The 19,550-nt window shown below is 39.7% G+C and overlaps 1 protein-coding gene across 1 annotated transcript; it reads left to right on the top strand.

Moving 5' to 3' along the window:
* Nucleotides 1-17,215: 17,215 nt before the first annotated feature.
* CBG16216 lies at nucleotides 17,216-18,370 on the top strand (the record flags this gene model as incomplete). Its single annotated transcript, XM_002643485.2, has 2 exons — nucleotides 17,216-17,670; nucleotides 17,980-18,370. 2 exons carry the CDS (start codon nucleotides 17,216-17,218, stop codon nucleotides 18,368-18,370), a joined length of 846 nt encoding a protein of 281 aa, XP_002643531.2.
* Nucleotides 18,371-19,550: the final 1,180 nt, after the last annotated feature.

Raw genomic sequence — 19,550 nt, 5'->3', positions numbered from 1 at the left:
ACCTGCAAAATGAAAGGCCCTAACTACAAACGTTGAGCCTTTATATCTCATTTTCTTTGAAACATATATAAAATTCGCAAACTAAAACATTGTTCTTCTTAATATTGCCAATATTCCATCAGCTGACATGCTTTTGATATCTTGCGTAGGAATTGAGATATTCGAGTTCAAACTTAACAGCTTCGGGGCCCTTTTATTACAGGTCTAGCGGTAGCTGTAATTAAAAGTCTTACGGTGTGGACATCGGTCAGAAAAGTTAAGTGTAATTTTTTGAAGGAAACAGAAAATGAGTTATCTCGATAGATATTAAAAAACGGAAAACATTTCAAGACCCCTGAAGACCATTTCACAGTTTTGAACATTGGGTTATTTAAAATACTTATTTTCCACTCTATGATGCCATTCGCGTTTACTGTTTGTGATCTTTTATTGTTTTCAAATTTCGGTATAAACAGTCCTCATTAACCTTCCGGTTTTAGGTCCCACATATGACATCATCATGAATTATCACACCAAAACCATATGTGACACTTAGAAAAAGTTGACCCTGCCAGATGGGTTCGGTGCTCCCTTTCTCCTGCCATCAGGCAATGTAAATAGCGTCATCTTAACCTCCGGTGACCCTCCACCGGCTGTATTCTTTTTTCCACCCGTGTGGGCCCCCGCAGTGCGTCTGACTGTTGTTCTCGTGAGACCATTAATCAGAGAGAAAACGAGGCACACGTCATTCGAAGAACTCCGAGTGAACGAGAGGTGAAAATTGTGGTCTCTCCGCACCAAACTGTCTGTCTTGTCTTTTGAGATAATGATCCAGGACAAACAATAATATGATAAATATGTAACAGACTGAGAAGAGGGGGGCCGTGGAGCGCCCGCGCAGGCCCGACGACTTAAAACCGCGCCGAGATAGGCAAATAGGAATGACGTAGCGTAGGGTGCCCGCAAAACGGTTATCAGGGGCAACAATCAGAATATTTATCTTCACTCCAAACCTAATATTTTGTCCGCGATCTTTGACCGAATCTAAACGTAATACGAAGTTCTGCACTATTCCAATAGGAAAAGGTTGTTCGGCAAAAGTACGGTAGTTGAGCACTTTTCACATGAACAAAGCTTTGGGTGTCAACATGTTATTCCCGTGTTCGTGTTCATCAATCACATGAAAATAGCAGCGACCTTTGACTGATAATGAAAATTAGAAATCAGTTTTGATTGACACTAACCGGGTTAAAAATGGGCAAATACAGAATTTGAACAAGGTAGGAAGAATGAAAGTGCACTTTTTGCTTATGATATAATGTCTTGGTTGGGAATACCGTAAGCACTAATAGAATGCCTCCCAAACCGTCAAATTTGAGCCTATATATCTGATTTCCTGTAAAAGAAATCAAGAAGTGGTCAAATGGCAAAGTGATTATCATAATATCCAGAATATTTTGTTAGTTTAACAATTTTTGATATCTGTCACGGAAATCGAGATAAAGTGGCTTAAAATTGAAAGTGAGAGGGACAATTATACTAGAGTGTTTACAGTAAGTTTGCAAAAAAAATTGAAATTTTCTAGATTGGTTAAAATTCGAAGCGTCCCTAGCATATGGAATTTTGTGTTTTGCCCTTTCCTTTTCAAAACTTTTTCTCTTCCAGAATAGAAGCTTAGAATAGAAGCCTAGTTCCAATGCACTTTTTCCACAACAAACATGAAAAGAATTCAAAATTAGATCCTATTCCGGATTCCAAGTTTTCTTTCCCCCATCTTTCAAATTTTTGTCTCCCTCAGAGTTCATCAAACATGCGCATTTTCTATGATCCTTCTGAAATGCACGTTTTGGTCGAGTTGTTCGAAATCAGCGCGGCTTTCTCCCAATCGAGAATTATGAATTAATAAGAAGCTGTCTATGGGAAAATGTGGCTGAAATTGTTATTTTGGTTTTTCCCACCACTTTGATTGGAATCACATTCAAAATTCTCTTCTGTTTTTTTTTTTGGAATGCTGTGGGATTTGCAATAAGTCGATAATTTCTCTTCGGCGCTTTCCGATTTTTGATCATTTTGTGTTCTACTTAACCTGACCAAACCGTTTTCCAGACCGCCGCATCTTTTGATCCCCGTAAAATTCTGGAAAAGGAGAAGTGTGCGAAAAATTCATGAGTTTTGATCATCCCTTTTTTAAACCATTTCGTGAATATTGAATAAAAATGTGTTTCGAATTCAAAATGTGTACCAAACAATATGAGCATTTGAAAGAGGGCATCGAAACACGGAAATATACTTCATCACATGCGCACTTTTGCAAAAATGATGAATAATCGAGAACGAGATTTGTGGAAAACCAGGAAGTAAGGGAAATGAGTTTTTGGACCTGATTTGTGATACAAAAGCTTGGAAGTTGAGAAGAATTGTTATGAATAGATACTGATTGGTTCACAAAATATCCTATATTTTCCAATAATAGTAATTTGAAGAATATGGGAATTCGCGATTTCTTGGATATTTTACCAAATCGTAGATCTCAAATAGCCAGTGAAGAACTCAATTTTCAACTGGGTTACTGTGTTTCTTAAAGTAGAACCAAAGTTGGAATTACTCGGGAGATAACCAAATTCTCTGTATAGTATTTTTTTCTAATTTTTGAAGTTTTCTATATTTTCTATAATTCCAGTAATTGTTAATTTCAGATAGCGGCGAATACATTCTAACAAACTGCACCCCGATCTGTGTATTTTGAGCCCATATACTAATTTTCCTGTGAAAGATAGCAAAAAGCAGTCAACTGACAAAATATTCATTAGCAAAAGTATTTTGAATAGCAAAATCAAACATAAAGCAAATCAATAGCAAATATGAAAGCAAAAGTACTTTGTCAGTTAATGTCATTTCGATATCTTTCTCGTGGTTTGAGATAAATTGGCTCACAGTTGAAAGTTAAGGGAGTCATTCTATCAGATTGTTCATGGTAGTTTGAGAACCTTGCCATTGCTATGTGTGTTCCCAAAAAATGCACATTCACGATTTTTCTCTTAACCCCTAATTTTTGAAACTGCATTTCTCTTTATTTCTGCCAATTATCCAACTGTTCCAGCCCCCTCCCTCCATTTAAAAGTAATTGCTTTTCTCTATGCCAAGAAAAAAGAGAAATACCGCCGCCAATTTGTACATCGTTCAACAAGACCCGCAGGCCGTGATCATAAAATAAAGTTTTCTCTTCCCAAACGCATAAACACCGGGACCGGTCGTTTATATCCCTCCACGTAGCAACTAGAAATGATGCATAAACTGTGTGTCTACACCGATTTCTCATGTTCTCTTCGCGCTCCAGATTCTAGTGTTTTATCCCTTCGTGTCTCGAATATATATTAGATATTTGCATCGCATTTCTTTGTAACCTAGACCTCCCCGGTAGTTGGTTGGGATGATAGAAAAAAAAACAAGTTAAAAGTATTGACAGATCTCTTCTGCAAAAGTGTTTTGTTTCCAGACGGTGGAAAATCCATTCCTTCTATTCTGCTGGGTCAACAAACATTGGGAAAAAAAACAACAAACAAATAATTCAATATTATTTGCATTTTTGTTTGCGGCATATGGCAACATGTAAACGATCTCGTTTTTTATGCATTCACGCCATCTGAATTGCTTAATCAACATGGCGGAACGAAAATCGAGGGTTTTTATTTGATCTGGCCAACAGTATGCAGTAGCAGCTGTAACATTTGAAAATTGTTGAAACGTGTTTTGTTCAAAAACTAATATTCAAGGTCCCTGGGGTGATTGAAGAGCCCCCCAACTCAAACAGTTATGTATAATATACACATCAATGAAACGTTGTCTCTCTTTCTCCCGTACAATCAGTTTCCGCCGATCATGCTACATACAAAAATGAACAAGCGTACAACATAATTGATAATGGAGCAACGACACTAAAGAATAGTTTCTGTATTTGTGTTGGCGGTGGTGGTCACAATGGACCCAGTGTTACTCAACCGTCCTGGACCATACGGTAGCGAAGAGAGTCATTGAAGATTTTTATTGTCACTACTATTGTGCACCCCCAGGTAAACTTGGGGTCGATGAATACACTAAGTTACACTAGATTCTGGGTGCACGCGAACCCAACTGGATGCATCATCAACTTTGATCATCAACCTACTTGAATATGCATTCAGAATTAGCATATAAACTAAATGTATTTGAAACTAAATGTAGGCTGAGCCCTTCGACCCCGACGCCCCAATGAAATTCTATGAGCTGACGTTCAGCATCCACCGACACTTGATCTCTAGTTACATTTCAGTTTTGTCAACAAAAAACTTGAAGAACAAACACTAGGACCCCCCTTTGAAGTTTTTGTGTGAAGTGGGGTGAGGTGGGGGGGAGACCGAGGACTGAGGAGCATGAATAGGCTCAACTTCTCGCGGTTTCACGTAACATGTTGGTTTTCTCGCTCTCACCTTTCCTTCTCTCCCATCCTTCTGTCTGTGTGTCTTAGACGGTATTTGTAGAAGGTGTGTGTGTGGGTCAAAGAATGGTTTTATAGTGTCTACGGTGTGAATCGCGACAACCACACCACCCGGGGCTTAAGACGAAATATAAAAAGCAGAGTGATTGATCTTTGCGGTATACTGAATCCTTGGTCTTTTGATTGAGGTGGGGAAGTCTCTTTTTTGAATGAGAAGTGAATAGTAGGTGGAAGAGACACTTGAAGTTGTATGGGAGGTATTTTTATGGACTGTTTCATTGAGGGAGCGAGGCTATCAAGGTTTTAATGAGAAACCATGCAATAAGAAAGAACTGAAAAAAGTACTCTGAAGTGTTCAAATGATCATATATGTAACCAAAAATCGTAACCGGAAAATAGCAAACCAAAAATCCAAATATTTAACGATTATGAAAATAATACTGGAATGTGATTTTTTGTTTTAAAAAGCGTCAACTTTGAGCCCATGCATCTCATTTTCAGTGATATCTATCAAAAATGGAAAATTGTCAAAGTTTTTTTTATTTTATACCAAACATATTTTGTCAGTTCACCAATTTCTGATATCTTTCACAAGAACTGAGATTTTTAAAAATTTCACAGAAACCGTACTAATTGGCTCGAAGTTAAGAGTCAAAGGTGTCATCTAACAGTTTATGGTAGTTTGAGAACTTCGCCATTCCTATGTGTGCTCCCAAAAAAAAAAATACTATTTCAAGATTTTTGAAAAGTAAAGCGGTCATTCTATTAGAGTGTTTACGGAACACACGGCTTTGGGAAGGCTTTGAACTTTTGGATCCTGACACAATCAAGTGGCTTTTGAGATAGAAATTTGAAAAATAAAATCTATTATTTGGTCTACCAGGTGTTCAAGCAAAAATTATGATATTGTTCAAAAAATGTTAATCCTCCATTTTTCAAAACACCACATTCCAAAATTTAGAAATCCTGTTTTGAGTTTATAATATATTCATTTCACATTCTTTTCACTATATTCTTTTTTCTCAATCTTTCAACCCGAATTCTCTCTGATAACATTTACTATTTTCACTTTTTGAACTATCGACCCCCGTTTTTTTTTGCATTTACTCCGCACCTATTCACTATTCTTTGTTTTATTAAACCAGCAGCGCTGGCGAAACTGAAAGTGGCAAGAAGAATAGTCCCTCTTTCCTTCAATTTTTGTAATGCTGATCTTCGATAACGTCTCCCCTCACTCTCTCTCTCAAGAATAATTTTCATCACGAGAATTTCTTTTTTTCTGATTCTCGGGACAAAAAAACTGCAGTTGGTGCACATGACCTTGGTGCCAGGAGCCAATTATTACAGCTGTGAAGCTTTCTCGCCCTTCGAATTTCGTTCCATTCGGTTCCATTCCCCCGATCAACTGGCCAGCTCAGCTGTTACATGTCAGAAGAACAGTAGAAACCAATCAGTCTTTCTCGAAGATTCTAAATACTGATAGGCGCAAGAGAATTGGAAGGAAAAAAACGAAGTTTCTCATTCGATTAAAAACCAAACGTGTCGTCGTTTTTTTTTTGCCTACCCCCATCTCGAAACCTCTTTCGAGATGGGAGCGAAGGTTTATGACAACGGAATGATTGACTAGTTTGATGTTGGAACGTTTCTATCCATCAAACACACCCAAAAGTTCTCTTCTCGAGAAAAAAAGAGAAAAAAAATGGGAGCAAAGTCAATGTCACATGAAAATGGACATGACAACTTTTTTTCCATCAGTTGTAGTTTGGCACTGCACGTATAAACCCAACCAATCAGAGAGACACAAATAGAGAGGTGTTCGGATTTGAATGTATGATAAGAGCCCCGCTTCGCGTCATAAGACTTTGGCCGCAAAAAAACCAACGGTTGAAAATTTTTATTTTCTTCTTCCATTCCCCAAACTGGTCACTGTCAAACCAAAAATGAGGAGAATAGAAAAGAAAAAAATGGCTGCAAAGTGAAAGTGTTAGAATTCTTCGAAACTGTGATTGATGAGGAGAGAAATCAAGTGTAACATTGATAAACTTGTCCCTGAAGTTTGTGATGAATTTATATCGTATTTCTCTCGTTTCGAGGCAAAGATCGTTTTAGTTCTTGTCTTCACCATTTCTTCATTCGTGCGTGAACAAATTCACTATGGAATAAGTAGGTGCGAATAGGTGTGAGATCAAAAATTCAACCAACATCCGTTCTCCACGATTCGTGTACACACTCATCTTTCTTTGGTCAAGGGTGGCGCACTTCCAGAAAACGAGGAAATTTATAGAATTTACTCAAGCGATGGAATTTTGTAGATTGTTGCAAAAAAGCCAGTTGAATAGCACAAACATGCCGGAAACTAATTTTGAGTCCTAAAATAGCAAAAAATCAGATTTCCTCAGATAAATAAAAAGTAACCGTCAATAAGATATACAATAACGTATTTTTCGTTTGATTTTTGCTTCTTTCAGAAGTCTGAAGCTCGATAGTCAAGTTTTCGATCATTTTGAACACTTTGGAGAGTGTAAAACAGACCTAGATTGAGGAGTTTGCATTCATATAATTATTTGAAAAATCCTAGTTTTTCAGCTTATCATCGATTTTTGAAAGACAACATTTTTGACCTGTTTTTGAACTGAAAATGTGAAAAACGCAGGTGTCTCTCAGAGATCGGAAAATAGCTGATAAACTAGGAATTTTCAAAAAATTCTGTGAATGCAAAGTTTCCAATCTAGGTCTGTTTTACACTTTCCTGATTTTTCAAAGTGATCAAAAACTCGACTGCTGAGATCTAGACTCTTGAAAATGGGAAAAAACCAAAAATCCACGAAAAATGCATCTTTGTATATCTTATTGACCGATACTGTATATCTTTTCTGCAAAAACATTTCCCTGGGTGTCGGATCAGGTTGCGTCATTATATATCCCCAAATTACGGAAACTGCGACCCCTCAGCCTTAGAACTTTTCTCCATCAATCCACATAATCATCAATTTCCTGCGGTTCTGACCAAAACGTGATGGAAAGCCACCGTATAAAATCGCCTCTTAGGTTCTTCTCTTTAGGAATTATGCTAATTGTCTTCTACTTATTTTTCTTATGTATGTGTGTCCCCTCGCCGCCGTGTGTCGGGGGCATTCATCATTTTCTTCGTCCTTTTGTTTTACTCCTTTTTCCTTTGAAGAATGGATAATTGAATTGAGATCGAGATGGTGGGAAAACGGCGGAATTTGCTGGTGGTGTTGTTGATGCACACAACATCACAGAGCTTAAATTAGATGAAAGAGAAGAAAGAAGAAGAAGAAGAAGAAGAAGAAGAAGAAGAAATGCACTTTTTTTTTCAATTCCTGGGATAGTTTAGTGTTTGGTGGAATAACGAAATGAGATGTAGAAGCTTCTCATCTAACTAATGGGATTTAGATGTACTTCACCATCCCCCATGTCTTCCGCTTCTAACAGGAAGAGGAAAACGGAAAAAAGTGTTCAACGATCAGTCCCGATTGTATATATTTGTATGTGTGCACAAACACAGCACCAATTGTGGTGCTGAAGAAACCAATGCCGCTTCGATTGTTGATCAATTGAACAATTGTAGGTACCACACCTTGGAAGTGACTTCTGGAAATTTCTGAAATGTATTCTGAGAAGAATGTGAAACCGTGAGAATCCGAGCGTGCAGAAGATATTTTGTAGAAGAGTTCAAAACTTCAAACTTCAAAAGTGCAGCAAATAATTTTCGGATTGGAATAAAAACAGATTTCTACAGTAACCTCGTACTTTTTGTGATCCCTAGATCCATTCAAATACACATTGCAACAAAGTTCCTCATTTTGAAAAAAAAAACTGCAGTTCTTTTCCAACTTAATCCTGCAATTTCCCTTTAATCGCTCTGCACCGGAATATTCAGTTGTGTATTTATTTCAATCCGAATTACTCAACGGCTTAACTTTGCAGAGGCCAACCCCCACATTTTTTGTTCGAATCGTCCAAAAAATGACCAATATTCCGTGTTGAGAATATGGTTATCGCCACTTTGCATGTGTTCGATGTATGACCACCGAAAAAAGGATTGAAGGGCATACACGCGAAATACTACAGTAAGACAAGAGGATCCGGCAAGTTTTGTGCAGCTGTGGACCAGCTGTCTCCCTTCTGCCTTCTCAAGAAAGACTGGGTAAGAATGCGAGGTTCGCTTCCGAACCCCCGCCAATGCCATAAAAACTCAAACGTGGTGTTAATTAGCCCTGAAAGGAGGCCCCATTCATCCCGTCAGACGGAAAAATGGACCCCATTCTTCGGACACACAAACGAATGATCAAAGACCAAGCTAATTGTGGGATGGGAAATGGATCGTTTGGATTTCGGATTTGAAAATTGTATCCTTGTAGAAAACCAGAAAGAAAAACACCCTTTCTTTTTCAGAGTCCCATTTTTCTAGAAGAAAAAAGCTCTGAAAAGATTTCTGGCTGTTTTTCTACGTCACTGCACTTAGTGCTCAAGGGAACCAGGCCAACTGGTGTAAGAGCCAGTGGAGCCAAAGTCAGTGCAAAAAGTGCATGTCTAGAATACGAAAGCACCAAATGACGTTCTCGGCAGCGGCTTCATCAATCTTCCTCTTTTGAAAACTTCACTGATGGATGGAATCTAGATTATACTCTTCGCAACAATTGGCGCCGCGTTTTCTTCTTTTTTCTGGCTCTTTTTCCATGGAACTTGCTTGAATAAATCTGCGAAGAAAAAGGAGATTGGACTTCTTACTGATTCCCTGTCTCCGTGCCAGACACAAATCAGTCCCAGATGTTTCAAATCTTCAGAAATTGAAGAAGAAACACGTTTTCGATCAAACTAGGCACATTTTTCGACCCCGATTGTTCTTCTCCCTAAGTGTTTGGTTCAATTTATGCGCGGCGGTCTGTCTCTCTATCTCTCGCCATCGGAAGGATTGCATACTTATTGACTCAACGGACAAGCTTAACGCTTGTGCAATTTGTACGTACTGTTTGATCGGTCTGTGATCATCAAAATAATCAGAAGCGTCGGGCTCTCTTTCGGAGTGCATCGGTAAAAAGCGCTATGGGAAAAGGACGCGACGGATTCATATCAGCCCGTAAACCTAGGGCGAGATAACAACACTTTTCCATAGATCACTATTTATTTTCGACTGAAAGACAGACGTAGTGAAAACATGATCTTTTAAAATAAATAGTTTAGCGATCCCTCTCAACCGTATCAAACTTTTTTTTGGTAGACGTTGTGTTGTAAATGTTTTTTCTCACTTTATTCATCCATTCTCGAAAATGACATGTGTTTGGCGCGGGCCGACGGAGAGATGGGGGGAGAGAAAGACCAATCTAGGACGAGTACATTTTCAAAGTAAATCGATTTGCGCTGTGCGCGCTCACTCAGGCGCAAACCTGTTGTTGTGTCGTTGATTGAGAAGACGTCAAGCAGAGGTAATCTAGATTGACAGCTCGGTGTGTTGTCGCTTCTCTAATTTACACGATACGGGTGGTCAAACTAGATGTGACATACACACTCATTCAGTCACTGGCAACATTTTGTGGCTGACGGGCGGTGTACGTGATATTATTTGACCCCCCGTTTAGGCCAAAAGTCACAAAATTGCTGGACCCCAGACATATCCTAAATGTCGTCTCTGTCGGCAAGAACAATTACCACCATTAAAGTGCAGGAAACGGTTATGTACTTGAGGAGGAAAGCAATGAGCTTTGGGACCGATTTCTTAGCTATTCATACAATTTTCTTTTCGGGTCCCGTTTGTTTTGAAAAAAACGAAAATATAGAGACTGAAATAGCGGTATGCTGAACTACGAGAATTACTAAAAATATTAATCCATCAAGAAATGAAACTCATAAATAATGGTTGGGGTTTTCAATGGAAATTTTCATTTATCAAAACTGTCATGTTGCTACAGTAATCCTCTGACCAAATTATCTTCCCGCAAACAAGAGAATTTCGAATTTCAAAATTTTTCCATGAACTCTCCCCAGTGGTTCGCTTAGAGCCCAACTATGAAACTCAATACATTCAAGCCTGGGTAGACATTGGATACTTGAATTGAACAAGTCTGATCTTTTGATCTACTTGTCTCAGTGATCGGAGGAAAATGCTCAAGAAGAGCAAACATGGAAGGGCTACCAGACTGTCTGAACAGGAGGGTGTCTGCGGAAACAAAGGTAGTTTTCTTCTCTATTATTATTATTCAAAACAAAACACATTGATCCCTCTTACGTTTTGTTCTTCGCCGGTGGTTCTGTAAAGCGGAAAATGGTGGAATAGAGAGATAACGAATTTGACGAGTCGGGTCCTAATAATTGGGTTTAAAAGATGGAAGACGGAGGGTGGCCTGACCTTGTTACCCGTCTTGGTGGTCCCTTTTTCAAATTGGCTGGGTGGGCCACCCCTTCAACTTTTTGGGAGAAAAAGCTAAGGAATCGAAAACGGCGGCGAAAACACTTGGCAAAGATCTGTGAGTCGTTTCGCTTGATGGATCGTCGATTGCGTGGTCCTCCCTAAATCCCTCTTTTTTTCTCTTTTTTGATTCCTTCTCTATTTTGATGCTCGAAGGCAACTGTTGTTCCATGGATTTTCGATCGGTCAACTTTAAAAGTTCATATTTATTAAGATAGAATCTGGTGCGATTTTTGAAATGACTAGGAAAATCAAACCAATCCGGTTTAAGTTTTCTTGTGTCCTGAAAAACAATTTCAAATTTCTGTCGTTTCCCGTTTCCCTTGTTTTTCAACATTTCCGACATTTCCGATTCACCCCTGCCAAAACTGGGGACAGTAATTTGTCAATCATGCCGGGATGGGAGACAGGAGAACGAGACTCATAGAGGAGGTTATGTGTGATTGAGGTTTTGCCATCCTTCTTTCTTTTTTGTTCCGGACTTGCCATCCCATCCTTCACTTCCACTACCAACTCTCGTCACACGCAGAAAGATGAAAAATGGGTTTGATAAACCAGGAGACGGAAAAAAAGAATTGTTTTCCTCTTGTTTTGTTTCAGAGAGACAATCAACAAAACACAAAACTGAAATAGAACGAAACGGATCATAATGGTGTTCGTCGTGAGAAACAACATTTAAAAAAGTTCTACCGAGCCTTGATACCTGGTCTCTAGCCGATCAAGGAACAGCGTAAATAACTATTAAATTGAGCAGCGGCCGCAGAGGAGTCTGATAGGTGTACACCACCTCAGTGATAGTAAAAGAAGCGTCTAGAATAATGTATTGTGTTTGGTATTTGCTCATTTACGTGTTTTTGGAACAGAGCATCGTCATTCCCTTGTTGCTTTCCCTTGTTACCAATATTTTTTTGAAATTTTTCTCCAGGAACAAACAGAAAAAAACACACAACAATCCTAGGTGTTTGGTTTTTACAACCAATTGTTGCCGTGTGTACGCATGCCTAGCCTTGATCTCTGTAACTTCAATTAGTTTTCCAATCTAGATCTTCGGATTCTCAGGGTTACTGTAGGTTTTTTTTTGAAAACACTCTCCTTGAGAGCCCAGCAGAAAAAAGGAAATTTGCGCCCAAACAAAGATCGTTTCCCGCGATTAGTACCCCTCTATTTCTTTGGCTGTCCCAAAGAAAAAGCGTTTTTGAGATGCGTGGAAAACGGAGAAAAAAAACACGGCATCAAGATTTGAAACCTCCTTCTTCTCTTCTTCCTTCTTCTCGACTTCTTCTCGCTTCTCCATTTGCTCTTCTTGATATATATTCTATGCTCAAGTTTCGCTTTTTTTCATGCTCTTCGTGTTGCCAGTTTTTTGCAAAAAAGATGGATAAATTCTGAATGAATGGAAATTTTTTCTAGTTTCTTTTCTTTTGCAAATTCAGAGTAAATGATCTCCGACTTGTATTTATTATCTAATTGATAAAAATTGTGAAATAAATGCACCGCCTGGGTGCAAAGAACAAAGCCCTACTTCTTTCTATTACCTACCGTAATCTTCTATTCTCCCTTTTTTACTGAATCTATCTCCCCAATTATTAACAATGTCCATGACCTCAGCAACCGATTTTTTCCCATCTTCTTCTCCTCTTTTTTTTGTCTCAATAGGAAAACAACGCATACACACAACACAGGCTGGACACGACGGTTTCAATTTTCCCTTTCCAACCCTCCTAGGTTTTTTTCTTTACAAGGAGTGACCTTTATTACACTGGAAAATTGAGACTGAAAGGGAAAACTGGAAAAATGGAAAACCGCCATTGCAAGAAAGGGTTAGAGAAAGAGAAAGAGAAAAAAACACTAAAATTCAAATTCCGATCAAAAAGGTCTCCTTAGAACCAAAAAAAAATCATAAAAAATTCAAAAATCCCATTAGACAATAAGAACCTGATGTCTTCTACCATCATAATACACACCGTTTATCAGCTGGCCTCGCTTTCGATTTTCTTGAGAATTGAGAGACCTCCGTTTGCCGTTTTCTCCAAAATAGGCACCCCACGCTGTGATGATACGGTAGGCAATTCATTGAAATGAAGAAGAAAGAGAAGGAAAAGAGATAGAAGTTTTGGAGAAGCGAGAAAAAGATTTATAGACTATTGTACCCGATGGGTAGTAAAACCCCAAAGGCTCCAAACAACATTTCAGGGGGGTTTTATTTAGTGACATTTGTTTCCATTCGCCTCCTCCTGTCCCATCTCCTCTTTGCGTGCCGCGATAATTTATTCATCCGGTAGAAGAGGAAAGACTGGTCCTTGACTTTATGACTCTTTCCTTGGGCGATTTTAGTGCCCCCCGTCAAATCGAAAACATCTTCTTTTTCATCTCCTCTTTTGGTTTTGAAACAGCTGCCACGTCATCTGTTCTGAATGGGGAGAGTAGTTGTCTACTAAATCGTAATAAAAGGTCTGGCCACCATCACCGCTAGACACTAAAAATCTAGTTGGCCTAGTTGTTTTTAGTATGTGGGCCCTTGACAGACAAAGTTCTCTCCATTATTGCTTTGCTTTTTTGATCTTTTGAATAGGAGGGCGACAAAAGTAAACGGGGCCCTCCGAGCTAGACAACTCCAGACAACACACCAACAGACTCATCTGCACTTTTGCATTTACTCGGAAAATTGCGGGCTCCAGTCTAGCGCCTCACAGACTTTAGCCTAGTCGGATTTCACAATGAGTGGCACTTTTACGAAAAGAGAAGATAATGATGATGATGATGATGATGATGAGTTGCGGATGATCACAACTCAGAACACAGACCATCGCACAGGAGCTTGTGCTTACTAGTAAAAAACTAGACGATGAGCGGCAGACGATTTGAATTATTTAGAGCACTAGGGAAAAGCTCTTTGAAATTCAAAATAGGAATCGTGGAATGGACCTTTTGTGTTTATCTGTTTTATATATTCCGGTCGGAGAGAGAGATGGAAATTTTGGATCGGAAAGAGACAGAAGATAAGAAATGGACTACCTTCCGTTTCCTTTGTTTGGGTCTACGCATATTTTTCCGAATGAATCACCTTTTTCTTTTATTTTTCAAAAAATTAAAATTAGTTTGTCCTTTAGACTAATAAGAAAGTTAATGAAAAAATAAGTCATCTGTAGGCTCTCCTATCCCTTCCTTCTTTTTAGTTGCTTTTTTTTCCTTTTTCTTCTTCTTTTTGTTCGTGTCATAATTGAAATGAAATCTCGTTTCCTCGTCTCATTTTAAGTTATAGTGGTTGGCAATGCCGTGGTCACCCCATCTATTCATTTTTTATCGTTATGGGTTATCAATCAAAAAAAATGTCGACACATGGGTTAGTCCTTTTCAACCCTTCCAATCGAAATGAAACTTCTCTTTCACACTCTCCAGGAGGTGCAAAGGTTGAACTTTCTAACTTACTCGGGGTGTAGACAGTACATTTCGGTGCTGCACTGGCCGATTTTAATCCAACGCCTCTCACAGAAAACTTGAGCAAACATATAAACATGGGTGGAAGAACAGAAAAGAGCCAACAATTTTTTCTCGTCCCTCCCGAGAATTGAATGTGTCTGGTGGTGGTGGGACAGAAAAAATTGTGATGGCGGCGGTAGCTAGACGATGAAAAAGTCCGCTTTTGAAGTCTGAAGGACCAACTTAAGATTTATCGCGCTTGTTCACGTTAATTAAAGCGGCTTGGGTCACAAAGGCCTCCGCCGTTATTGCTGTTGGAAGGGGGACCCGCGGGGCGCGCTTCAATCAATGTCAACTTGCTCTTTTTCTCCTCTTTTCTGATTCCAGTGGCCGAGACTCTCGGCCCGGGAGAGTACTAGGGACATTAGACTATTTGAACAGATTTTGTTTGAAATGGATGGCTGGGGATTTTTAGGTTTAAAACATTAATTTGATCTGTCTGACCTGTTTTTAGTTTCAATCGTGTTTCTGCTTACATAGCGGGCGCCCGAGACCACTATTTTCACACTGATAATAAAGTGAAAAGTAGTACGGTACATGTGTGTGAACGTTACGTTGTTGTGGGTAAGCGTTTGAATTTGCAAATGGAGAGAGAACTGTTGTTTTTTATTGATAACAATTCAATTTATGTACTCTTTTTGAAATTCTATCTCTTTCTCTTCTCTTCCAAAAACTGCCAGGGTGTCCATGAGCACAAAAAAAGCCATAACATTTTACTGCCTAGGCGCTTTCTTTTGAAAAAGTTCTAGCGAAGAAAACTCGTACCAGGTGTGGTTTGCAGCTTTTGCACGGGTGAAAAGGAAGCGTTCCAGCTGTCTAGAGGTGAAACAAAACACCATTCTCTTAAGCCCCGCGCTGTTTTATTGTTGTGTTTACGTGTCGACCTCCCGAATACATATACACTTCGGAGTGATGGAAAAATGAAAATGCGCCTTCTTCTTCTCCTTCTTATTTTTCCCTCTGCCTCCTGGATATCGTACCTCGCATAAATTAAATTTGGAATCGAAAAAAACCGTGACTTCTCTGTTTTTGTTGTTTGCCAAAGTTTCTAATAGGACTGAAATGGGACTGAAATGAGGCTGACCGTCTATTTTAATTTATCTATTTTCCATTTTCTACTCTTTTGGTATCTCTAATAGACAAAATTTTTTTGTGCACCATTTGCAAGAATCGCAACAATTGAAAGAAAGAGAAAAGCGTGAATTGATAAGATAGATGATCCAAACGGTTGGAAGAAGAGGAAAAAGTGCACTTATCAAGTCTTCTCTGCGAATCGGAGCTCAGAATGATAGTGATGATAAAAAGCGAGAAAGCAGTACGAGAGAAGTGCGAAGAGGAGCCAATTGCTTCGGTTCATCTGGTTCAGAGCGTTGTACACAATGCACTTTCTGTAGAGAATGCCTGCTTCTTCGATATTCACTTTGTAATTGATTGCTACTCAATTCCACGTTGGTTCCGTGCCGTCTTGGAGAAATAGCCTATCAGTTCTGGGAACCGAGTCACTTGACTCACCTCTTTGATTGACACCTTTTGAGACAGTGAAGAAACGAAACTCGCCGCACAACAAAAAACCGTCTCGCAACATATACACGTACACAACAAAACTTTGACTGAAATAGATAGGGAACGTAGATTATCAGCAGTTTTCATCTTGTTGTGCGCTCCTTTTTCTTTTGAAACGGAGGGTTACTGTCAACTATTATTTCCCCCGATACGCTTTTCTGCCTATTTTTTTTCTTCCTACCATCAGATTACAGACCGATGACTTGGGTTTCAAAGTTGATGATGTTGAAAAATCATCAACTTTCATATCCTTCCAACATCCGGACACCGAATATGATGATGGAATATGATGATGTGTTTTGTCGTGGTATAAAAATCAGATAACCCGCCCTGCGTTTTGTATATGGCAGATTGTCATCTTCTGGGGCCATTGGGAATTATGATGTCATTGAATTTGTATACCAGATGGTGTCAACAGGTGTGGAAACCAATACCCTTGACATATTCAAAAAAAAGGTCGACTCTTTTTTTGCTTTTATCTTTGGTATGAAAAGTCCAAGACACAAATTTGGAAATGTATCGCTCGGAGAGGGGTAGACACCAAAAACCGCGACTCTCGACTCCACATTTCCTGCTCTTGAGAGCCTCATTCGGAGCTTCCTCCCCTCCATCTTAAGATTACATCATTATTCTTCTCTTTTGAACGCCTACAGTAGTCCACCATCAACACCTTCCCATTCCCCATTATTCATAAGACGGTCATTCTGATGCAATCTTCTTCTGAGCCTAGCCCATACCCCCCCCCCCCTGTGTGAACATAGAAACTAGAGAATGAGAGATATAGAGAAGGTAACAGTTTTGTTGGGTACGCAAAAGAGTGAGATACACTGGGAGAAAGGTTGTGAGATTGTCTATGCGTCTCTTGCCACCCAAGGCCTAAATTCTGCTCTCGCCGTCGAGCGTCTCGCCTGCAGCGCCCAGCCTCCTTCTCCTGCCCCAGGCCCAACCCCTTTTCGCTTATTTATTGAGATCCCGCCCCTCGAAGAGAATCGCTCCCCCTTCACTCGATTTATCGGTGCCTGTGTAGAAGTGGGCAACCGAGGAGAAGAATCGGTTGGTTTTTTAACCGGTCGACCTTATTCTTTGGCTCGCCTTTTCCGTCAGTGTTTGGCAATTAAGGCTTGTGACCTTTATGATTTAGGATTAGCCCAATAAAAAAGGAATGATGCTTTCATATATTCTATAGCATTTTGTCATCTGTTTGATTTATTCTCTGGATTCTTCTACCGTATCCAAATCAAACTGCACTTTCCTAATGAATATTTTTCCAGGTGATTCAATTCAACAAAATGAGTTCAGTTCAGAATACCAGAGAACGGGTGCCACGGGAATCAAAGGAATCGCGGGAACGCCGTGAACATAGGGAGCGTCGGGAGCATCGGGAGCATCGCGAACACAGATCTGGATCCGCCAGAAAAGAGAGGAAGAGCAAGGATCAGGAGAAACGTTCATCATCTGTCGTTCTTCGCAAACGTGGTGTCGTATCAACGCAGAAGCTTGTCGAGGTGCAAGAACGACCAGGACAAGAGATTCTTATGGAAGGAATCGACGGCTACAATCACAGCTGGCAGATCGTCCAACGATCTGTCGATGTTCTCATGACAGAGTCGCTGATTCCAGTGCCAAAAGCCACCATCAAGAATCGAGAGCCAAGACACTTGCCAAAGCGTCGCATCGGCGTCAACCTTCGTCGCGATGTGCTTCTCAACAATTTGATCGTCAGGACCCAAAAGTTCCAGTTGGAGTGAGTTTGGGCTCTTTCTCTTCCAGACGCATATAGCATCCATATTTTGAAAGGAGACCATTTCACTTTTCGCCACTCCCAGACATATTAGTGGCTAAGAAGAGAGCAAAATGTATTTGTTTTGTAATAGTGTCCTTTTCTCATAATAGAGAAATGGAAAGGAAATGATTTCTCAGTAAAGAGCCAAAACAAAAATCCACCAAAGAACAACAATTACGTCTCCAACGCCCTTTTCTAAAGATATGTAATTATGCGCGTGGTTGATGATTTGTCACACTACCTAGATAGTAATTATCTTAAAAATTCCAGGTATGAGAAGGAGAATGAAGGCAAATTCCTTCGTCAAGTGATCATCGACTACCCAACCGAGAATCAAAAGCCACGCAAGGAGCGTCACTACGACTTCTGGCCATTCTTCGAGCAGCTCCCAAATGTGGTCGAGAAGAAGGTTGTTGCTCCAATCAAGTCCAAAATCGTCGAGGAGGAACCTATCGCCACTCTTGAGTTCGCCTCCAACAACGATATCGACATGGGAGAGGAGTGCAAGGAGAACATGATCTTTCTGCCAGCTCCACTCAGCGACGACATCACCAAGGAGATTGCCGCGTTGTTCCCAGCTGAGAAACCAGTCGGCCCATCGCTTCACAAAAACTTCTACAACCGCTACATGCGCAAGGGACCATTCTCCAAGATGTTCTAGAGCTTCTCCTGTCCTTTCATCAAAAATTCCCAAAAATTCACCCTGGCTTACTTCAATCTCAATCGTCACGACCACTTCAATAATAGTGTAGACCACTTTTCACTTCATTTTCCGTAGTTTCAAGTAGCAATTTCATATTTAACTGCACCCTCTCTATCTCTCTGCACCCCTTATTTCTTAAAATCCCACTAGAATTTCCCCCCAACCACCCAAGCTGTATTATACAAGCTTAGATGTTCATACTGTAAGCTTTATCACACAATTTCGCGTCTACCTTCACTCTGCCTCTTCCCGCTCTCTTATCTCTACAAAAAACCACGTTTCGAACTCCCGAATCTAACCAAACCAACTCAGTTCCCACTAACACTCAAACCTGTATACTTTCGAAATGTTTGTAGATAATTTTGAAACTATCCAATCACCCAAAAAAGTAACAAAAACGTCTCACAAAAAAAGTAAAAAGGTTCTCCAATCCCTCCAAAAACAATTCCCATTCCATTCTCTATCCCATTGCTGGCCAAGCTGTAATATTCATATTTTGGTTATCTAGAATTCCAATTTCATTGTAACCACCCCCACCAAAATAGTTCAAATAGGAGTCCCTCCTTCCACAAAAAAAACCCCTACTGGCCTTCGCTAAAAGTCATAAGTTTCACCTTGTACCGTACAAATCGATATCATTTTTTCTCCGACTTTTGGTCCATTTTCCTACTACCACAGTACCCGCAATATTGCTTGTAACGTTCCCAACCCATCCTTGTCCAGAAGGACACCCCGAATATTCTTGTCTGACTCCCAGTTTATTTTTTCCTCGGTTACAATTTTTTTTTCAAAACCAACGTGCTACCATTTCTTGTTTCGGATTTTCGATCTGTTGCCTTTCCTCGGAGGGGTTGATGTCGTCTAAAAATCTGCCCATAGCAAATCAACTTTTTTCCCCTTCAACTTCCCACTTCTTCAACTTCCCCTTCTCCCTGAAATTTTCCATTTATTATTAGTAAAATTCTTGTTGATTGATCGCTTTGTCGATCTCTTTTCCATTTACTCGTTTTGATAGTTTTCTTTTTTCACCACCCATTTTCTCTCGATAAGCATTATTTTTTTCTCGTCTTAATGATATTTTTCTTCTCCATCCCATCCCCCACACACACTTCTTTGGTCTCTGCTTTTTTTTTCTCCT

Source organism: Caenorhabditis briggsae (genome assembly GCF_000004555.2).
Source record: "Caenorhabditis briggsae complete genome, chrX, whole genome shotgun sequence".
Lineage (NCBI taxonomy): Eukaryota > Metazoa > Nematoda > Chromadorea > Rhabditida > Rhabditidae > Caenorhabditis > Caenorhabditis briggsae.
This window is presented reverse-complemented; position numbering and strand designations above follow the sequence as displayed.